Below are 20,135 nucleotides of genomic sequence, written 5' to 3'. Positions count from 1 at the left end.
ACTTCATATTATTTATTTTGTATTATTTATTTTGTATTATTTATTTATTTATTTAGATTAAGATTTTTTACATCATGACGTTAAAATATGTTTTATCATCATGTTGTACGTTTTGTTTTGTTCAGTTGTTAAATTAAAGAATCATAAATAAAAAAATCTGTTTGAATTTTACTGTAAAATACACTTGCAGCCATGACTACGGCGGCTGGGAGAAGCAAACCGACATCACAAAATCTGAAACATTTTTACAAATCACAAAATCAACCAGAAAGGGAATGCATCAACTCTGAGGCTGACCCGCAGCGCTCATGGCGACCCAAGATGGACAGCAGTCGAGTGGCGATTTCGGTTTTTCAGATGCTGGACTGCAATAGGTGTGGCAGTTGATAGTCATTCTTAAAACATATTTTAAGTGCTAAGAGATCAGAAATTATTGCACAATAAAACATGATATCATAAATATATGTTCAGCAACTTAGTAAAAGATAGGAAAGGATTAGGGTTAGGAAAATGTTTAACACTGAGGGCTTTAACTTTGAAATTCCACATCAGATCTCGATGTAATTTGATGAGAGGAATCTGGAAGTGTTCTCTGTCAACCTGAAGTGAGAGTAATCACAGGAAACAAACCGTTTTGTTGCAATAAACACACAAACTTAGGTAAATAAATGTAAAATGTCTTAGTTTAGGGGCTTTACATTTGGAATTCCACATCAGATGTTGGTGAAATTTTATGAATGATATCTGGAGGAGTTCTTCTGTCAACCTGATCACCAGAAACTATTTTGTTTTAATAAGCGTGGAAAATTTAGAAATATTAATGGACGTTCTCAAATAATGAACACGCAAATGACCACATAAAACAGGGACAAAAATAAATGTCATATCCACATATTCGCAGGTGGACTTTTAAATATCTAAAATAAATAACAGCAAGAATGACTGAGTCAGTTCACATTAAAAATATCGCTTTTAACAAAACCGTCTGAGGGCTGATTTGACCATCATTTTCGAAGTGGAGGCTGGCTCGACCGCAGTAAAGTAGCAGAGGCAGAACAGAAACACAAAGAAACACAGGCAAGTATCTAACAGGAATAATTCTAGAAGTATGAAGAATACTAAAACAAAAACGAATAAACTAACAAGAAAAACACCCAACAATAAGCACAGGGAAATAACTTAACTAAGCATAAACTTAAGGACAAAATACACAGCTAAGAAATGGTTGAAATACACACAGAAAATAAAATTAAAACACCTCAGGATCATGACAGTGATTGATTCTGTGACTAAGTTTAGATTGACTCATTTTAAAAATCTCTCTTTTGACTGTATGGGGTTGTTACTAATAACCCCATAACAACACTGAGGTTTCTGACATGCTGCGTAGTGTTCAGTCTTATTGATTCTGGATAAATGCTGATTTCTAACCTTTTTACCATGTTTGAAAACAATAACTTCTATCTTGTCTGCATTAACTTGAGGAAATTCTGACCCAACTCCCTCACTGGATTTGTGGACAAACTACCAAGTGACACAGAACTCTTGGAGTCATCAGCATTTGGTGAGAGATTTTGTTTTAGTCCTAGCTGTGGGAAACCTGTAGATACTGAATGAAAGTGGCCCTAGGAAAAAAAGCTTAGAGGAGCCCCACATTGGGTCTGAGTTCACTCACATTTTTAATTTTCAAATGCCACAAAGTAGTCCCAGTTTGCCAAGTCGGATCCAGTTTAGTTCAGTATCAGAAATTCCCACCCAGGTTTCCAGTCTAAATGTTCTGACCAACAGTAGATCCAGTAGTATTTATGCAAACGCTTTGATGCATCTCTGTTCTATGTCATTTATACCCTGAATTAGGTCAGGCTCAGTGGGGTGATTGGAAAACCCTGAAGTTCCACTGCCACGTCATGAAAGCACAGGTACAGCTGACATTTCCTGCTGTGTGTTTTCCTTAAAGGTCACATACCAGGAATGTGGTCTGCTCTGCTGGCCACTAACCAAACCCCCGATATGATGTCACAGTGCCAACATAAACACTGTTACGACCCTGCAGTTTCTAAGGAAAGTACCCAAAGCCATAGTGTTGCTAATTTTAGATACCCCAACATACCCTAATACCGTATTACTGTCCAGCTGTCCTTTTACCAGTTTTCATTTGTTCTTAGTGTTGGACTCGGCTAACACTGTAAAATAGAAAAGACATTGGGTGCAACATAGGATGGAACTAGCGTCTCAAAAAGAGGTCCACCAAGAACCGATGAGCCTACTTGGAGAATGCATCCCACCATCAGTTACCACAGCAACAGATCCAGGTAAGAAACAATCCCGAAATCACCTCCACAATGCTGGGTTAACGCTGTGCGACAATCATCTCATTTAGACAAAATCTTTTTGGCAGAAATCTCTGGTTGGGAGCTTGAATCAGGGGTCTGTGGCTTTCCTAGTGGGACAGATCCACAAACCAAAGATTTTCTGACTAAAGGAGACCTGAACCAAATATTAAGCAGTGTCAGATATTTTCTGGGGGATCTGTGCAGTGTGACTGTTGCTGTGACAGACGTCTGATTATTGTTCTGTTTAGAATCACGTCGCCAGGTTTCATTGCACTAAGATCTCTGTTGGACCTTTCTGAGGGGATTCTGCTGCAGTAACAAGTTATTCAGTTTGACATCTTCTGTTGGACGGTGTGATGGGGGAGCTTGCTCTGCATGTTTTAGGAAACCATGCTCCAGGAGATAAACAGTCTCTGCAGTGACTCAGTGACATTCCTGCTGAGTCATCAGGTTCAGCCTGTAGCACAGACGGTTTGTACTCATCAGGGAGATCAGGTAAATTATCCTGCTGACACACGTCCTCACCTGTTGCAGATGTGTTTGTCAGAGCCCTTAGAGACAACCTGAACTCAGGTTAGATATTTATGAGGATCCACAGCTGCTGCTGATCTGCAGCATCAGGATAAACCTTCAGCCTTCTCCAGTAGCTGCTGAGATCTTATTTCAAGGTTTGCAACAGGAAGGAACCAAGGAGCACATAGTGAAGTGCAGACCTCATGGAAACCCGCCTGGGGACAAATACAGCAGAAATCTTCTCTGAGTGGTCATGAATTAAAATATTAACTTCTGCTTTGTGTGCATCATTAATTGTTATTGAATTTGCGTTCCTCAGACTGGCTGAACTTTGATAAACTGGCCTGAAAGCTGAATTTGTTTCTGATCAGAAAAACAAATCTGTCTGTAACTCCACAGTTAAATCCATCCAGTCTGCCACAAAGACCTTTTTAAATTAGTTTAAAGACAACTGATCAGGAGGTCAGAGGAAGATCTGCAGACAAGCAGCTTATGATCTAAGTTCTCCTCTGTCCATGCTGACTATCTCTCTGTGCATCATCAGTAAAATCAGACCCTCTCTGATTCAGTTTTTCCCTTGGATCAGACCATGGTTATCTCAGAGTGAACCCTCTACAGATGCAGGTGCTGAACCTGTCGTAGCTCCTGTTTTTTCTCCTCTTGCATCCCATGGCTGCTTAAGCTGTCTACGGAAGGCTTTCTGGTTCTGCAGCAGCTGTTCAAACAGGCTACAGGATTATTCTTCATATGGGCTCCTGCATTTCTCTTAGGAATGTCATCTGGTTCTGGCATTGCTACAAGGAACCCTGATTCCCGAATGGTGTCATTGGTGGATCCACTATGGTGGAACAAGCAATCATCTAAGCTGGGGGATTGTTTCTCTTCTCTCTATGCTCTCCGACCACCTCTAACTGACATTGACTAGACTGGCCTGTTCTGACTGACACTCCACGCTGGTCGTCTCTTCAATGAATGCAGATATAAGAACTTCTGACTGTGCAGCACCTCTGCATGCATCCAGCTGAGTTGAATCCTGATTCATTGAACTAAACCAGGTCAAAGTTTACTTTCACTTAATCTCGTCTCATTCAGACTGTCAACTTTGGCTGTTTGGAGGCTTTAACTGGAGCAGTTTATAGTCTGACTGGCACTCTGAGTCACAGAACAATGACTCTATAAATACCACGGAGCTAAAACCTTCTCATCAGTGGTAATACCTCTGGATCCAGTATTCCTTCTTTGAATCCTGCAGGTCGGAGCATGTTAAGGAAAATAGTGAGTAAACTCTAATAAATCTGTTTTAGTGCATGGACCACACAATGAGGCCTGAGTCTGATCCACAAATATTGCTGTCAGACAGACCTGAAACACACAGCTTATTGTTTATTGCCGTTAATTATCACAGATTACAGCACCATTATGAATAAAATAGGAGTTAATGACCAGCAGGAGGCGCTGTGCCTAACAGCTCCTGGGTTATACAAAAAGGATGCTCCAGACATTTAAATACATTCTTCTTTTAAGATTCTTCAATGCAAAATAAAACCAAGTTTTTCTAAAAGGAAACTGGCATTTTGCAGCTGGCTGATTGACCTGATAGGTCAAAAATGTCCAGGCTTTAATTGTGAAAGTTTTTTGTAGGAAGTAGTAGAAGCAAGACCACATAGCAAACCTGATATGGACCAAACACGGACTCATTTGTTGACAGTTTGGATCATTGGTATAAAACATCTTATATACACTTTTTTTAAATAAAAACCAAGCTTAAAAAGGGAACTTTCACTGCTCTAGGTGGTGATTGGATACTGAGAAAGATGGCATGCCTCAAAGCTGAGTGTCATTAACGAATTAATCAATTTTGTTCTGGATTGGAAAAACTTGTTAATGTTCGTTCGTTCATTCGTCGTCTTGCGCTTATCCAGGACCGGGTCGCGGGGGCAGCAGACTCAGCAGAGACGCCCAGACGTCCCTCTCTCCAGACACCTCCTCCAGTTCCTCCAGGGGGAGCCCAAGGCGTTCCCAGGCCAGCCGAGAGACATAGTCCCTCCAGCGTGTCCTGGGCCATCCCCTGGGCCTCCTCCCGGTGGGACGTGCCTGGAACACCTCCCGAGGAAGGCGTCCAGGACTTGTTAATGTCGTGTTCCCAAAATGCATCATGACCACTTCACCTGAATTTCCCAGTTCATTCCCTGCAAAGTGTGAACCCTTCCACTGATCCCTGGTTCAATCTTCCCCCTCCGACATGCCTCAATTGTCGTGATGGCTCTTAAAATAACCTTATAAGAAAATCCTGCTGTGTGTGATGTGTTAAGAGTGATCGAATCTGCTCGAAATGACGTTGGGACCACTCGGACCTCAAAACAGGGATATTCAACATGTTGGATTGTCTTGCCCCAATGTCCTACCTTGTGGGTTGTTCCCCGAGGACAAACGAACCTGTTGAACGTGACGTGTAGCCAATCAGAATGCGAGGTGACAGAAACGCAGAAGGGAATTACTCTGAACTCATGTTTAAACTTGCGAGGTTTTGCGAGATTTCCCGCCTGACATCTGAATGTTTGTGAGTGAAATCTGTTCGTGTGGTGTGTTGTACTTGCTGTGTGGCTGGACACACACTGTAGGACCAAACTTGTTATATATTTTTTATCATCACTTGTGAGGTCTCTCAGGTTTTGAAAATCATTTGAAAATTAGAAAATTCTGCCGTCTGAACCAGGCATAAGCCAGCCTGTGGGTGGAGTTTTATTCATATGTGAGCGGTGCCTCCATTGGCTCCTGTTGCTCGGGTTCAACGTAGTCCTGGTTGAAGATGACTGTGTCGGCTCCCTGTTTGAACCTGTGGATGGCCAGCAGAGACTGGAGCGCCTGGAGACACACAGGACGACACAGGGTCATGTATGAACCAATCAGTGAGAACAGGGAAGGAAACATGTCAGGAAAACAGACAAAGTGGTTAACAGTTATGGAAATATTAATAACATGTCCTTAATCAGTGATGAGCTCTGAACATATGAGAAAGGGCACATAATGGATGTTAACATGTTGCAAAGAACACACTAAAATGTTACAGCCTCAGACTGAACATGTAAAAAACATCAATATGATGTGCATGTCATAGCATGCACATGCAGGATGATAACAGGTCCGACTGGGTTCATGCATGATGTTAACATGTTAGAAAGAACTTTTTTAAAATGTTACGGCCACGGATTGAACATTTGAATAACAACAGCATGACCAACATGTCATAGCCAGACCATGCAGGGCGATAACACATTAGAGCATTCGTGTGCAGGACAATGACACGTCAGAACATGTATGTGAAGGATGTAAATGTATTGAAGCTTGCCCACGCAGGACATTATTCTGCATGAAAGAACACATGTCGACCTTTAACATGTCAGAACAACATGATGGATGTTAATACGTTAGATGGAACACAGATACTCATAGCATGTCACAGAGAACATATTACAGGTGTGGCTTACTCTCGCAGCTGATCAGAACACAGGAGAAGATCCTGATGGACCACAGGAACAAGGTCAGGAGTAGAACCAAGAGCAGAACCATGATCCTGATTACTCATTTTTAGGTAATGTGGATCATGAAAAATCTTTGTATGAGTGACAAATTTGGCACAGGTGTTCAAACATAGATGATGCACCAATCAGAGTGAACCAAATGTTTTCCAGCCAGGAACATTCTGGAAAAAGTCTGGTTCTTACTGGAGGTGTTACAAGCGAGTCGAGAAGGTGGTCAGAAAAGTGAATGATACTGCTGTCATCATGGAAAAGAGCAGAAAGAACAGGAGATTTAGTCAAAATGATTAAAAATGATTTCCTAGTTGGTTTGAAATGTGTTTAACTGACAGAAATAAGAGGAACTTTTTCAGGAGGAAAATATGGAAGACCAACCGTTAAACGTAGAGGAGAAAATGATGAAGAGAAAAAGAAGAGAAAGAAACATCACATTCACTCTTCTAACGTTCTTTTTTCTGGAAGCTATCGATTATCAGGAAAACATAGCAGCACCATCAGAGTAGCTGGAAGCATCAAGAGGAATGATGGAGGAGGAGATGAGGATCACAACATGCAGAGAGACGAGAAGAAACCAGAGTTTATGTTCAGAAACAGGTCTCAATATTTTTGATTATCTTGAATCCCAGACAGGTTACTGAGAACATCCTGGAGAAGATTCTAAGAAGAAGGAAGTCAGTTGTTTACAGTAAGAGTAAATGTTTTCCAGAATCCCCAAGAGGGAACAAGGAGAATAAAGGTTGAGAATCTCTTTGCAGCGCAGATCTCCAAAACCGTTCTGATCCTTTGGGTGGACCTGGATGGACCTTGATGGACCTATGAGTCTCACCTTATAAAAGATTAAAATATGAATGACCTTATTATAAACTTTGTGAATAACCTCGAAATGGCAAAGTGCTAGTATTGATCCGGTTCTGGAAGGAAGAACCCAGACTAGAACAAAAACCATGATGAGAATATGAGAAGCATGACCAACAATGTCAGAATAAAGACCAGACTAAAGGACCAGGACAAAGGGTTAGAAACAGGACTAGAACATGAACCTGACCCAGACACAGGGGTAGAAACAAGACAGGACCAGAGCAATGACCTGTATCTGGATCTATTAAAACAGTTCAGGTTCTTTCAGTAATGTGGTTCACATGCTGATGGATCCCTTGGGTGTCAGCTGCAGCCGGAGGACCTTTAGAGCCTGAATGGATGTGGTTCTGATGGAGCAGACCAGCAGCAGTGTGCTGGACCAGGTACCTTAGCTAAAACTGGCACTACCATCTGTCTGTGAAGCTGTTTGGACTTTGTACAGTGTGAGGTAACATAATGATGATACAGGGACACCTGGTGGTGGTTAGAAAATAAAACTTTTAAATAGAAACAGGAGGTGAAAAACTGAAACTAAAAGTAGTTTTTAGAGGGAAACATCACCTGCTCAGATCTGCTCCTGTGCTGACCCCAGACCTGACACCAGGTGATCTACAGGTGAACTTCAGCTTTAAGATGTTACAGCAGCACACACTTGAACTGTTCAGCTGTTTAATCATCATTTCACAACAGAACACACAACAGAATCATATCAGCAACAGGTTACAGACAGCAGGGATGATGGAGGTCAGAACCTCCCAGTATGTTAACCCAAACTTGGCAATCTCCTGATTATCTGATTATTTATCTAACCCTAACTACTAGCTCAACAGTCAGCCAGGTTTACTGGTTCCAGTTCCAGTTCTGGGTAAACCAGATGGAACATCAGAGGACCAGTCAGGATTATAGATGGGGAACCACAAACTGTAACCTTGCTCTGTGGAGATGATCTAAATGTTTCTGAAACCAGCAGAGGTTGCTGCAGATGGATCAGGAAGGAAAACAGAAACAAAGTTGAACCAGTCTCAGATAGTGGCTCCTTCAGCTACAGAAGAGGGTCTCTCTGTCCAGCAGACAAGGTTCTGTTTGGTTCTATGATTTTACTAGAAAACTCATCAATCAGGAGGAGAATTTCAGTCAGCTCTGTCTGCACACTAAATGCTGCTCTTGATTGATGAACAGTCATGATTGATTCTCAGCATCTGATGAGGACATCATTTTGTTTCCATGGCAACATGAAGGCACTTTATGTGACAGGCATTTAAAGCGAACAATCAGAGTTCAGAAGGAGTTGAGGAAATGAATGGAGCAGAATGCTTGTCCCTGATTGGTTGTGTGAGAACGGTTAGGCTTTGTTTCAAGAGAGAGGAGGCGTGAACAGTTTGTTGTATTCTTCTTCGTACGAAACTCTCTTCAGACGCTCCAACGACAGCAGAGTGACGCCTCCCTGCAGAGCACATGAAATAACAACACGGAACACAGAACAACAGAAACACACAACAACATGGAACACAGAACAATACGGAACACAGAACAACACGGAATACAGAGCAACATGGAACACAGAACAACATGGAACACAGAACAACATGGAACACAGAACAACACGGGACACAGAACAACATGGAACACAGAACAACATGGAACACAGAACAACACGGAATACAGAGCAACATGGAACACAGAACAACACGGAATACAGAGCAACATGGAACACAGAACAACATGGAACACAGAACAACATAGAACACAGAACAAAACGGAACACAGAGCAACATGGAACACAGAACAACACGGGACACAGAGCAACATGGAACACAGAACAAAACGGAACACAGAACAACATAGAACACAGAACAACACGGGACACAGAGCAACATGGAACACAGAACAACACGGGACACAGAGCAACATGGAACACAGAACAACAGAAACACAGAACAACATAGAACACAGAACAACATAGAACACAGAATAACATGGAACACAGAACAACATAGAACACAGAACAAAACGGAACACAGAGCAACATGGAACACAGAACAAAACGGAACACAGAACAACACGGGACACAGAGCAACATGGAACACAGAACAAAACGGAACACAGAACAACACGGGACACAGAGCAACATGGAACACAGAACAAAACGGGACACAGAACAACATAGAACACAGAACAAAACGGAACACAGAACAACACGGGACACAGAGCAACATGGAACACAGAACAAAACGGGACACAGAACAACATAGAACACAGAACAACATAGAACACAGAACAACATGGAACACAGAACAAAACGGGACACAGAACAACATAGAACACAGAACAACATGGAACACAGAACAAAACGGGACACAGAACAACAGAAACACAGAACAACATAGAACACAGAACAACATAGAACACAGAACAACATGGAACACAGAACAAAACGGGACACAGAACAACATAGAACACAGAACAACATAGAACACAGAACAACATGGAACACAGAACAAAACGGGACACAGAACAACATAGAACACAGAACAACATAGAACACAGAACAACATGGAACACAGAACAACGTAGAACACAGAACAAAACGGAACACAGAGCAACATGGAACACAGAACAACACGGGACACAGAACAACATGGAACACAGAGCAACATGGAACACAGAGCATCAGAAACACACAACAACATGGAACACAGAACAACATGGAACACAGAACAAAATGGAACACATCATCAAAAACATGAGACACAAAGACAAGATATTAGCCAACGTAACAAATACGAACATAGAAGAAAACAAAGAGAGAGGAGACGTGTCAGTGATCTAAATAATCATTTCATAAATGAAAACATGTCTATAGTAAAGTTGGAGGCTGGACAGGTAAGAACATTGCCAGCAGGTCCTGCAGAGACCAAAACCAAGCTGATAATCAGTAACACAGTAATGAATGGACAGAACACAGAGTGTTGGATCAAAGTAGTTAACTCTGAATCAGTGCAGCAGAGCTGAGCTTTCTCTGTGTAACCAGCTTCTAACAAACCAGAACCTCCTCTCAGAGATAACAGGTACCACACTGGTGATTTGGGTGAAACCCGTAATACCCCTGTCTGACCAACAGGTGGCAGCAGGCAGACTCCGTACAGCTACATACCCAAGTAAAGATGGAGAAGAAGCAGAAGATGATGGTGGCTCTAGCGGCGTCGGCGCCTTCATTCAGAGGGTTGTCTTCAGGTTTAGAAATCTGCCACTGATTTGCCAGGAAGCAGAAACCCACAAACCAGATGAGAGACCAAAAAGCTGCAAAGGAACACACATGTTATATGTTGAAGTCAACATGGAAACAGGAATGTTCTGAACCTTGACAAGAAGAATCTCACCCGACACCCCGATGTCCACCATGACGGCCTTCTTCCTGTCCTTCACTCCGCTGATCTGAGGAAAATAAACATCCAGTGCCAGGAAACCGATGGTACAGAGGAAACACAGCGTTCCTATGGCAACAGCATAGTTACAGGCATTCTGGTTGCGGTTGAAGATGCAGTACTCCTCCACCTCTTCAGGGCGGTTAACATAACCTTCGTTAGTGATGCATCCCAAGATCACAATGGAGAAGAGCTGCAGGCAGGGAGGATGCAGTTAGCGCTATGCTAGCATACTCCTGTGCTGTTTAGAGATGGCTCGCTGCTAAAAGGAGAAAATATAAAAAGTCCCAAATAGGCAGAAAAAAGTAATTTGGTCTGAATTTCTCTATCAGAGTCCTACTGTGTGGTACGTGACAAAATAAACCATCTATCTGTCTAAACGACATTCCCACTGCGGTGTTGTTTAAAAAGGGTTTTCCTGCCATTAGCCCTTGTGTGGCCCAGGTGTGGTTCGAAGTTCTTTAAAGCATGTTGATGTTAAGGCATCATTAAAAAAAGTGCAATGTGGATCCTACACTGCATTAAAACTACAGGTCTATCTGCAAGATTACTTTTATGTCAAAGCGTCTTCAAAAAGTAGTGGCAGGACAGTTCATTTCTTTTTGGGAAAGCATAAGATCTTTGACAAATTTCAGTCTGGCTTTCATAAACTCCACTCCACAGAAACTGCTCTACTCAAAGTTTCTAGTGACATTTTGATGTCAGTTGACTCTCGATTATCCACTGCAATGGTTCTTCTGGGTCTTACATCTGCTTTTGACACTCTTTATCACAGTATTTTGATTAACAGGCTCTGGATGTAGTCAGTCTATCAGACGTGGTATAACTCTGATCTTTCTTGCACAACGTTCAGTGTTTTTGCAAACCAGATTATGTCAGACTCCCACAGCTTGCAAGTGAGGTACCACAGGGCTCAGTATTAAGGTCTATTCTCTTATTTTTGTATATTTTCCCTCAAGGCCAAATAATCATGCAGCTTTTTGTCATGTCTTATCATTTCTATGCTGATGATATTCAGCTCTACTGTTCTTTTAAGTCAAGTGAATATTCAGAATTGTCCTCCTTGATAAACTGCATTAGTAGTATCAAACAGTGGCTCTAATTATTGCCCCTGAGAACAGAATAACTTATGGCTGGCTATCTTCAACTTCTCCTGGACGTTATGTAAACATCACGCTCTGCTCCCTCTGCTCCCTCCATTCCCTGAGGACATCTGTGGACCTGCTCAGAACTTTGTGGCCGGTTGATGAACCTTCCATCGTATCATCAAGGACAATGGCCTCTGTGACAGAGCTTCACGGACTTACTTGCACACACTCACATGCTCATATAAACATATGCACCCCTTCACACCACATTCACCAGATCCCCTGCATGTTGTTTCGTATAAATGTTGCTTCTTTGTGCTGAGGTTTTTTTTTTTTTTGCAATCTCAAACTGTATCCTGCTAAGGATAAAGTGTGAAATATGATTTTTTTCCCTCTTCTTATCTAATGTGGTCTCTTTTCTCATCTAGCTAAATGTGTGATTTCATTACTTTTCATAGATTTTCAGATTTCTCATAAGGATTACCAGCGAAAGCCAAATATTATTATTAGTATTTGAAAATTTGGACTAAAGCTGTTTTTACACCAATGACCAGAGAATTTTAGATTTCTTAAAAGGATTATACTTCAACTATATCATACCAGTGACAGGCAAACATTATTAGTATTTAAAAAGTTTGACTAAGACTGTTTTATACCAGTGACCCAGCTTATTTGAATGATGGGACCACAGCTGCCTCATACCAGTGACCTCAAGGATTAATATTATTATTTTTCTTCTAGCACAGGATGAATTCCTTACCACAGAGGACTTAATGAGCTAATTACCTCTATTAGAAAGATTGGATTAGAACCAGCTCTTACCAGTAAACTCCCAAGGATTATTAGTGTCACTTGATTTATTTTTCTGTTTGATTCTCTGTATCATTGTAATGTTTTTCCTTGTGTACAGCGCTTTGAGTGCCTTGTTGCTGAAAAGCGCTTTATAAATAAACTTGACTTGACTTGATATCAAGCAATACCTTGGTTTACTGGCCTCTTCTGTCAAACCACACCTCAGAAACCTTGGTATTAGTTTCGATTCTGCCAGGTCTTTGGAGTGCCATTCTTGAGGATTAATCAGAAACTGTTTTCTTCAGCTAAGAAATATTGATGCTTACATTTATTGTACAGCACTTTGAGGTTTTTGACCTGTGAAAGGTGCATATTAATAAAGTTTACTTATTTACTTCCTCCTATGTAACTCAGTAGAACATATTCTGTCCCCAGAGCAAGAAGTTTAACTAAACTTACCTGCGAGGAAATGCAGACAATCACTTAACAGTTGAACTTTACCATCACTCTGAGGCTAAAACATGTCAAATAAAAACTCATTAAACTTTTTAAATTAATTAAAATGGTCCCAGACTCTGGTTTTCAGGGACTTGTGTCCCACAGTTTCTGATTTAGCTCCTATTTGATATGGCTGAATTACTTTCTCAACATGATCACAACATTCTCTTACAAAGGCTGGAATAAGCAGTAGGGATCAGGGGAATAACACTAGGCTGGTTTAAATCTTATCTGTCTGACTGATTCCACATTGTCCATGTAAATCATAACTCATCTTCAAACTCAGGGTTACTTGTGGAGTACCACAGAGTTCTATGCCTGGGCCAATTCTCTTTACTATATATATGCTTCGAGTAGGTAAAATTATCAGGCAGCATATGATACATTTTCATGCTATGCTGATAACAGCATAACAGTGCTGCAGAAGAGTTCTGGTGAAAATTAAAAAGATAGATCATATTTCTCCTATTTTAGCTTCCCTTCATTGGCTCCCTCTTAAATCCAGAATAGAATTTAAAATTCTCCTCCTCACATATAAAGCCCTTAATGATCTAGCTCCATCATACATCAGAGATCTGATTGGTCCATATGTTCCTAACAGAGCACTTCGTTCTCAGACTGCAGGTTTACTGGTGGTTTCTAGAGTCTCTAGAAGTAGAATGGGAGGCAGATCCTTTAGTTATCAGGCTCCTCTCCTGTGGAACCAGCTCCCAGTTTTAGTCCGTGAGGCAGACACCCTGTCTACTTTTAAGACTAGACTTAAAACTTTCCTTTTTGATAAAGCTTATAGTTAGAGTGGCTTAGGTTATCCTGAGCTATCTCTGTAGTTATGCTGCTATAGGCTTAGGCTGCTGGAGGACATAATGACCACTTTCACTCTCTCTGCTACATTCTCACACTACTCTCCAATTTTACATTATTTGCTGTTATTTCAGCTTTTAACTTTGTTCTCTTCCTGGAAGCTACACCTGGCCTGACTCTGTGTCTACCTGTGACACCTTCCTGGAGGGGGGCATCAGCCAAGCTTCTACGATGATACACTTTCAGTGTTTAACCCTTTCTCTCTCCTAGACATGGCTACTGACTGAACTTCTACTGTAACTAACTCTATGTGATCTCTTTCAGACTCTAACCTTGAAAACTGGGTCAGAGTTTATATGTTCTTTCTTTCTAGGTGAAACGACTAAAGGAGCTACATCCATTAACATTTACTTTTCCTTCCCATAGAAAGTACTCCTGGATCAGTGCTTCTTTGTTCTCTTTGTGTCTCTGCTCTGTTCTCTCAAACCTCCAGTGGGTCGTGGCAGATGGCCGCTCACACTGAGCCTGGTTCTGGTTCTGCTGGAGGTTTCTTCCTGTTAAAAGGGAGTTTTTCCTCTCCACTGTCGCTACATGCATGCTCAGTATGAGGGATTGCTGCAAAGTCAACACCAGTGACTGTCCACTGTCTCTACATGCTCATCCAGGAGGAGTGAATGCTGCAAGTCACTGACTGGATGCAATCTGCTGGGTTTCCTTAGATAGAAAAACTTTTTATCCAATTTGAATAAATAACTGAATCTGACTGAACTGTTCAATGGTTACAATTAATTGAAATGAATGAACCTGACTTGGAATCTGTCTGGATGACTGGACAGGATTGACTTTGTAAAGCTCCTTAAGTTGACATGTGTTGAGAATTGGAGCTATGTAAATAAACTGAATTTAAAGCTGAATTGAAATGTTTCAGTTAAGGAGGACCTCAGATGAACCCGATGGCTCGTCCGAACACCAACAGAACTGGGTCAGTGAAGCTGGGACACAGACCCATTTCTTCTTCTCCTGTTATAATCCCTGCAGGTTCGCAGGATGACTTCCATTATCATGTGTCCACAGTCATATTATTTCTGGATGGAGCTTTAAAAGTCACATGACTTCATCTGATGCAATCAATAAAACTTAATAAGATTTATTCTTCATCAATGATCTTATCGGGTGTTTTCAACCTGAATCCCTCTCAAAGAACCTGTTTTTGCTTCTCCTCTATCTGAACATGGACACATTCAGACATCTGATTAAAGTTCTGATGAATCTGGTAATTATCAGAACCAGTCTGGTCTATCGAGGCGTCCTGTCAAAGCAGAGTCTGGGACAACAAGCCTTTGTACACGAAGTCTTGTGCTGAGCCTCAGGAATGTTATAGCCAGTCTCATGACAGAGTCACACTAAACCAGCTGAAGCTACAGGAAAACAAACTGACCTACCACAGCTCACAGAACCACAGAACGGACCACAAGTCCTCTGTAAAGACACAACCAAACACGCAGGGAGAAACCCAAATGTAAATCATCCCATAATGTAGTTCTGTAGAGATAAGTCATATGTCCATCTAGCGGATCCTGAGTAACCTGAAGACCTCTACAAAACTGCATGTGGGAGAACTGGTACTGGGTTCACCAGAACATGCTGGTCCTCCAGAACTAAACAAGTATTGCATCAGTCATATTTAAACAAACAAGATGGATTGAGTGAAGGAGCTAATGATTGGGGTGATGGTAAGAAGGCCTTCCATTCTCAAAGAATTAGAGCTCTTTACAAAACATAAATCATCAGAAAAACCAAGTAATCATGCTAAAAGCTGCTCAGCACAGAGGGTTTGATTACTTGTTTGATTATTACCAAAAAATATTTTTCCATTAATTATTGAGTGTAAAAATATTTTTGGACATGCCATTTTTTATTGAAACACATAGAAATGGGTTCATTGATTTTCCTTTTACTTTCTTTTACAATCTTTTGGGAGATGTTTGCCTCATTTTCTATAAGAAAACCCTATTTTCTGCTGAAACAATCATAAAACGATCTTGCAGCTTTATCCTCTCATGTATTGTAAAGATCAAACTTAGGACAAAATGCATAATGCCCTTTGGGTATAACCCCATCCTGTTTGTGTTTCAGCTCCATGTGATGAAGATGTAGAGAGGAAGGCAGTTCTTGTTTCTGCTGTGCGGCTTCCAGCAGAAACCAAACATGAGGAGTTTCACCGTCACTGATCTGAGTTCAGCTAAACACCTCTGAGGCCCTTCAGCCCACAAATATTTACAGATGATCAGAAAGGACCTCAGCTTTGATTTGCTCTGGAGGTTTCCGAGTTCAGATAAGAAACGATCAGGCAAGTCGTCCAATCAGAGAAACACCTCCCAAACCTGTCCAATACACACCAGGACTGAAGGTTTAGTGAACATTAGACCTTTCAGCCTGCACCTCTACAGGTGCGACCTCCTTGTAACAATTGACTGTTAGGAAGCAAACCTAAGCTCATCATCCACCCATCACACCTGCAGGAGTCCTCTGGTTACTCCACCCCCTCCCTCTCTGACATCAAAATGAGACTCACCCAGCAGAGGATCCTGATCACTGTCTGAGGCTGCCTGATGAAGGTCAAAGGATCGAAGGCGCCACCGGCCTTCCCCGCTCCGTATGCCTGGAACCCGTCCATCCACACAGGCTGCTGGCCCAGGCCAGCTCACAGAAGTTCACACCTCCTCCACCAATGCACACCCACTGGAAGAGTCTGTTCTAGAGGCTGGTCCCAGTTCACTGCATCAATCTAGTCCAGTTGGTCAGAAGTTATTTCCTAACTGGTCAGTGTGCTCACTTCTTCCTCCTGTCTGCTGTTATAAACTGCTCAGTAATCTGTACTAATCCTCTTCATCCTCCCTTAAAGACTCAGGGTTTTGCCTCCCTCAGTAGTGTCTGACAGGCTGAGGACTGACTCCAACCAGCTCCACCAATCACACAGATACATGCATTATGGGTTTGGTTGGTGGGAACAGTCACCCAATCAGAGTGAAGGAGGTGGAGTTACAGAGCAGGGGAGGAGAAACTGCCTGGAAGGCACAACTCAGGGCTCAATTTCCATGTGTTTTGCAGCAGTTTGATCAGTAGTTTATCATAATGTCAGATATTTTGAGAGGTTTAGTATCAGTTGTTTAGCATTAAACAAAAGAACAAAGCCAAGTCTCTGATAATAAAATCATTCAAATGTCTATATTTTAAAAGGGTTGTAATCAACAACAAAATAATTGAGAAGTCCAAAGAACAAACCTGCATAATGTCCTACACCCAAAATCCTCATCAACATGACCACCAACATGTGTTAGACGAGAGGTGAGGCACGCCCTGAACCGGTCACCTGTCCATCAACACAGAGACACACAGGACAGCCAACCATGCACACACTCATACCTAAGGATTATTTAGAGAGACCAATTAACCTAACACTGTCAGGAAGGTGGTGGCGTTCAGAGTAAGACCTTGGTGCAGACAGGCAGGCAGAGACAGTGTGAGAAGTAGAAGACATTTAATACAAAAGAAACTTACATTCGGGGATGAGGTGACAGGCAAAACACCTGAGCAGGCCTGGCATGGACAGCAGACATGGTCAGACTTGGCATAGCATGAACAAACAGTGTCAACCAGAACAAAACAGAACAGAAGAGTATATATAGATGTGAAACAGGGAGACGGATTGGCATGGTGCACTGAATGAAACTGATTACTAGCTGACTGTGGCAGGGGGTGGGAACAATACATGAATGAGCTGAACAGATATCCAAGAAAACAAGGTAACCAAAGGAAAATCTCACAGATGTAACAGAACATAAACTAAAATGTGCCATGAACAAAATACAAGTAAAGGAAATAACCTAAAGGAATGAACTAAAGCACCTCCTTGAAAACAAACACTCATGATCACAGAAAAACCCAAAAACAAAAAACCGAAACACCTTCAAATCCTGACAAACAGTCATGTTTCTTAACAGTGGGACAAAGCAGGAGAACCTGGAGAGAACCCATGCATGGGTAGAACATTAAAAAGAACAGCTTTCTCTAAATTTTAGTCAGATTCCTGTTTAGCAGGATAGTGATAAATAAGCTAAATATTTCTATACTTTGCATTTGTAAAGACAACGTAACCTTGAATGATGACAAGGTCGATCTTTAGTGTGTTTTAATAACTACAAGCAGTGATGCATGTTGTGTTTTCTGTCCTCCTGCTGACAGGCTGTATGTAGCAAGTTCTTAATAACCAACTTATCTCTATATTAACAAGGCAGATGATGAAAATAAATACAACTGATGGCAAAATGAAGAAGAGATTGAGGTTCCATTGAGGTTCAACAAGCTAATATGAAGGATTTTTGACTCACAACAGTTGTGTCTCAATTCAGTGACTGGATTCTGCAATCAGATCACACCACCGTGATGAAGACTGTCCTAATGCGAATACTCCTCTGTGCGTAGCCCTCTTTCTGTGCAAAAGAAGGACAGTAGTAGTTGATCCTTTGTGGCCTCAAATATCCCATAATTCATTGCACTGATTATGACCTCATACACAGATGGTTATTTGTTGAAGTGATGATGCTTTTAAATGGATTTGGTGAAATATAGCCAAGAAGCTGCTGATGCATATTTTAAAGGGCCTTCACAGCTGATGTTGGTAAAAATGAGGTTTTCACCCCCCTGGTGGGCAAAGTCAGAAATGCTCATGTTTTTAATATCAACTGATTTACATGGGTTGGACAATAAAACTGAAACACCTGGTTTTAGACCACAATAATTTATTAGTATGATGTAGGGCCTCCTTTTGCGGCCAATACAGCATCAATTCGTCTTGGGAATGACATATACAAGTCCTGCACAGTGGTCAGAGGGATTTTAAGCCATTCTTCTTGCAGGATAGTGGCCAGGTCACTACGTGATACTGGTGGAGGAAAACGTTTCCTGACTCGCTCCTCCAAAACACCCCAAAGTGGCTCAATAATATTTAGATCTGGTGACTGTGCAGGCCATGGGAGATGTTCAACTTCACTTTCATGTTCATCAAACCAATCTTTCACCAGTCTTGCTGTGTGTATTGGTGCATTGTCATCCTGATACACGGCACGGCCTTCATGATACAATGTTTGAACCATTGGATGCACATGGTCCTCAAGAATGGTTCGGTAGTCCTTGGCAGTGACGCGCCCATCTAGCACAAGTATTGGGCCAAGGGAATGCCATGATATGGCAGCCCAAACCATCACTGATCCACCCCCATGCTTCACTCTGGGCATGCAACAGTCTGGGTGGTACGCTTCTTTGGGGCTTCTCCACACTATAACTCTCCTGGATGTGGGGAAAACAGTAAAGGTGGACTCATCAGAGAACAATACATGTTTCACATTGTCCACAGCCCAAGATTTGCGCTCCTTGCACCATTGAAACCGACGTTTGGCATTGGCATGAGTGACCAAAGGTTTGGCTATAGCAGCCCGGCCGTGTATATTGACCCTGTGGAGCTCCTGACGGACAGTTCTGGTGGAAACAGGAGAGTTGGGGTGCACATTTAATTCTGCCGTGATTTGGGCAGCCGTGGTTTTATGTTTTGTGGATACAATCCGGGTTAGCACCCGAACATCCCTTTCAGACAGCTTCCTCTTGCGTCCAAAGTTAATCCTGTTGGATGTGGTTCATCCTTCTTGGTGGTATGCTGACATTACCCTGGATACCGTGGCTCTTGATACATCACAAAGATTTGCTGTCTTGGTCACAGATGCGCCAGCAAGACGTGCACCAACAATTTGTCCTCTTTTGAACTCTGGTATGTCACCCATAATGTTGTGTGCATTTCAATATTTTGAGCAAAACTGTGCTCTTACCCTGCTAATTGAACCTTCACACTCTGCTCTTACTGGTGCAATGTGCAACCAATGAAGACTGGCTACCAGGCTGGTCCAATTTAGCCATGAAACCTCCCACACTAAAATGACAGATGTTTCAGTTTCATTGTCCAACCCCTGTAGTTCGTCTGCACATCATATTGATATAACACAGACTACAGAGAAACTATCTTCAACACTTCCATCTAGTGATTAAAACCAGTAAATACAGCTTCTACATTAAATAGAACTGACAACCACATCAAATTCATTCAATTAATTTAAGATTTATTCATTTATATGCATCACAGAATGAAAATCTACACTGCATTAATAGGAGCAGTATCAGGGTCTTCATGCATGCAGAGTGTTTGATGAAAGAAAGAAATTATAAGGTTATAAGAAG

At 41.7% G+C, this 20,135-nt stretch overlaps 1 protein-coding gene across 2 annotated transcripts; it reads right to left on the bottom strand.

The window, feature by feature from the left end:
• Positions 1-4,177: 4,177 nt before the first annotated feature.
• Positions 4,178-16,746, bottom strand: LOC124865051 (synaptogyrin-1-like). Of its 2 annotated transcripts, none has more exons than XM_047360056.1 (4): positions 16,423-16,746; positions 10,624-10,861; positions 10,398-10,543; positions 4,178-5,711 (listed from the first exon to the last, which is right to left on the bottom strand). In XM_047360056.1, exons 1-4 carry the CDS (start codon positions 16,522-16,524, stop codon positions 5,589-5,591), a joined length of 609 nt encoding a protein of 202 aa, XP_047216012.1. In that variant the 5' UTR covers positions 16,525-16,746; the 3' UTR covers positions 4,178-5,588. The 2 variants fall into 2 exon arrangements, with proteins under 2 accessions (XP_047216012.1, XP_047216013.1); XM_047360057.1 differs by lacking the exon at positions 4,178-5,711 and adding an exon at positions 7,899-8,687.
• Positions 16,747-20,135: the final 3,389 nt, after the last annotated feature.

Source organism: Girardinichthys multiradiatus, chromosome Y (genome assembly GCF_021462225.1).
Source record: "Girardinichthys multiradiatus isolate DD_20200921_A chromosome Y, DD_fGirMul_XY1, whole genome shotgun sequence".
Taxonomy (NCBI): Eukaryota; Metazoa; Chordata; class Actinopteri; order Cyprinodontiformes; family Goodeidae; genus Girardinichthys; species Girardinichthys multiradiatus.
This window is presented reverse-complemented; position numbering and strand designations above follow the sequence as displayed.

Coding starts and splice junctions, on each gene's coding strand:
- LOC124865051 (XM_047360056.1), bottom strand. CDS start 16,524: ATGGACGGGTTCCAGGCATACGGAGCGGGGAAGGCCGGTGGCGCCTTC. Junction 10,862..16,422: donor TGATCAGGATCCTCTGCTGG/GTGAGTCTCATT, acceptor CCCTGCCTGCAG/CTCTTCTCCATTGTGATCTT. Junction 10,544..10,623: donor GGTGGACATCGGGGTGTCGG/GTGAGATTCTTC, acceptor GTTCCTTTGCAG/CTTTTTGGTCTCTCATCTGG.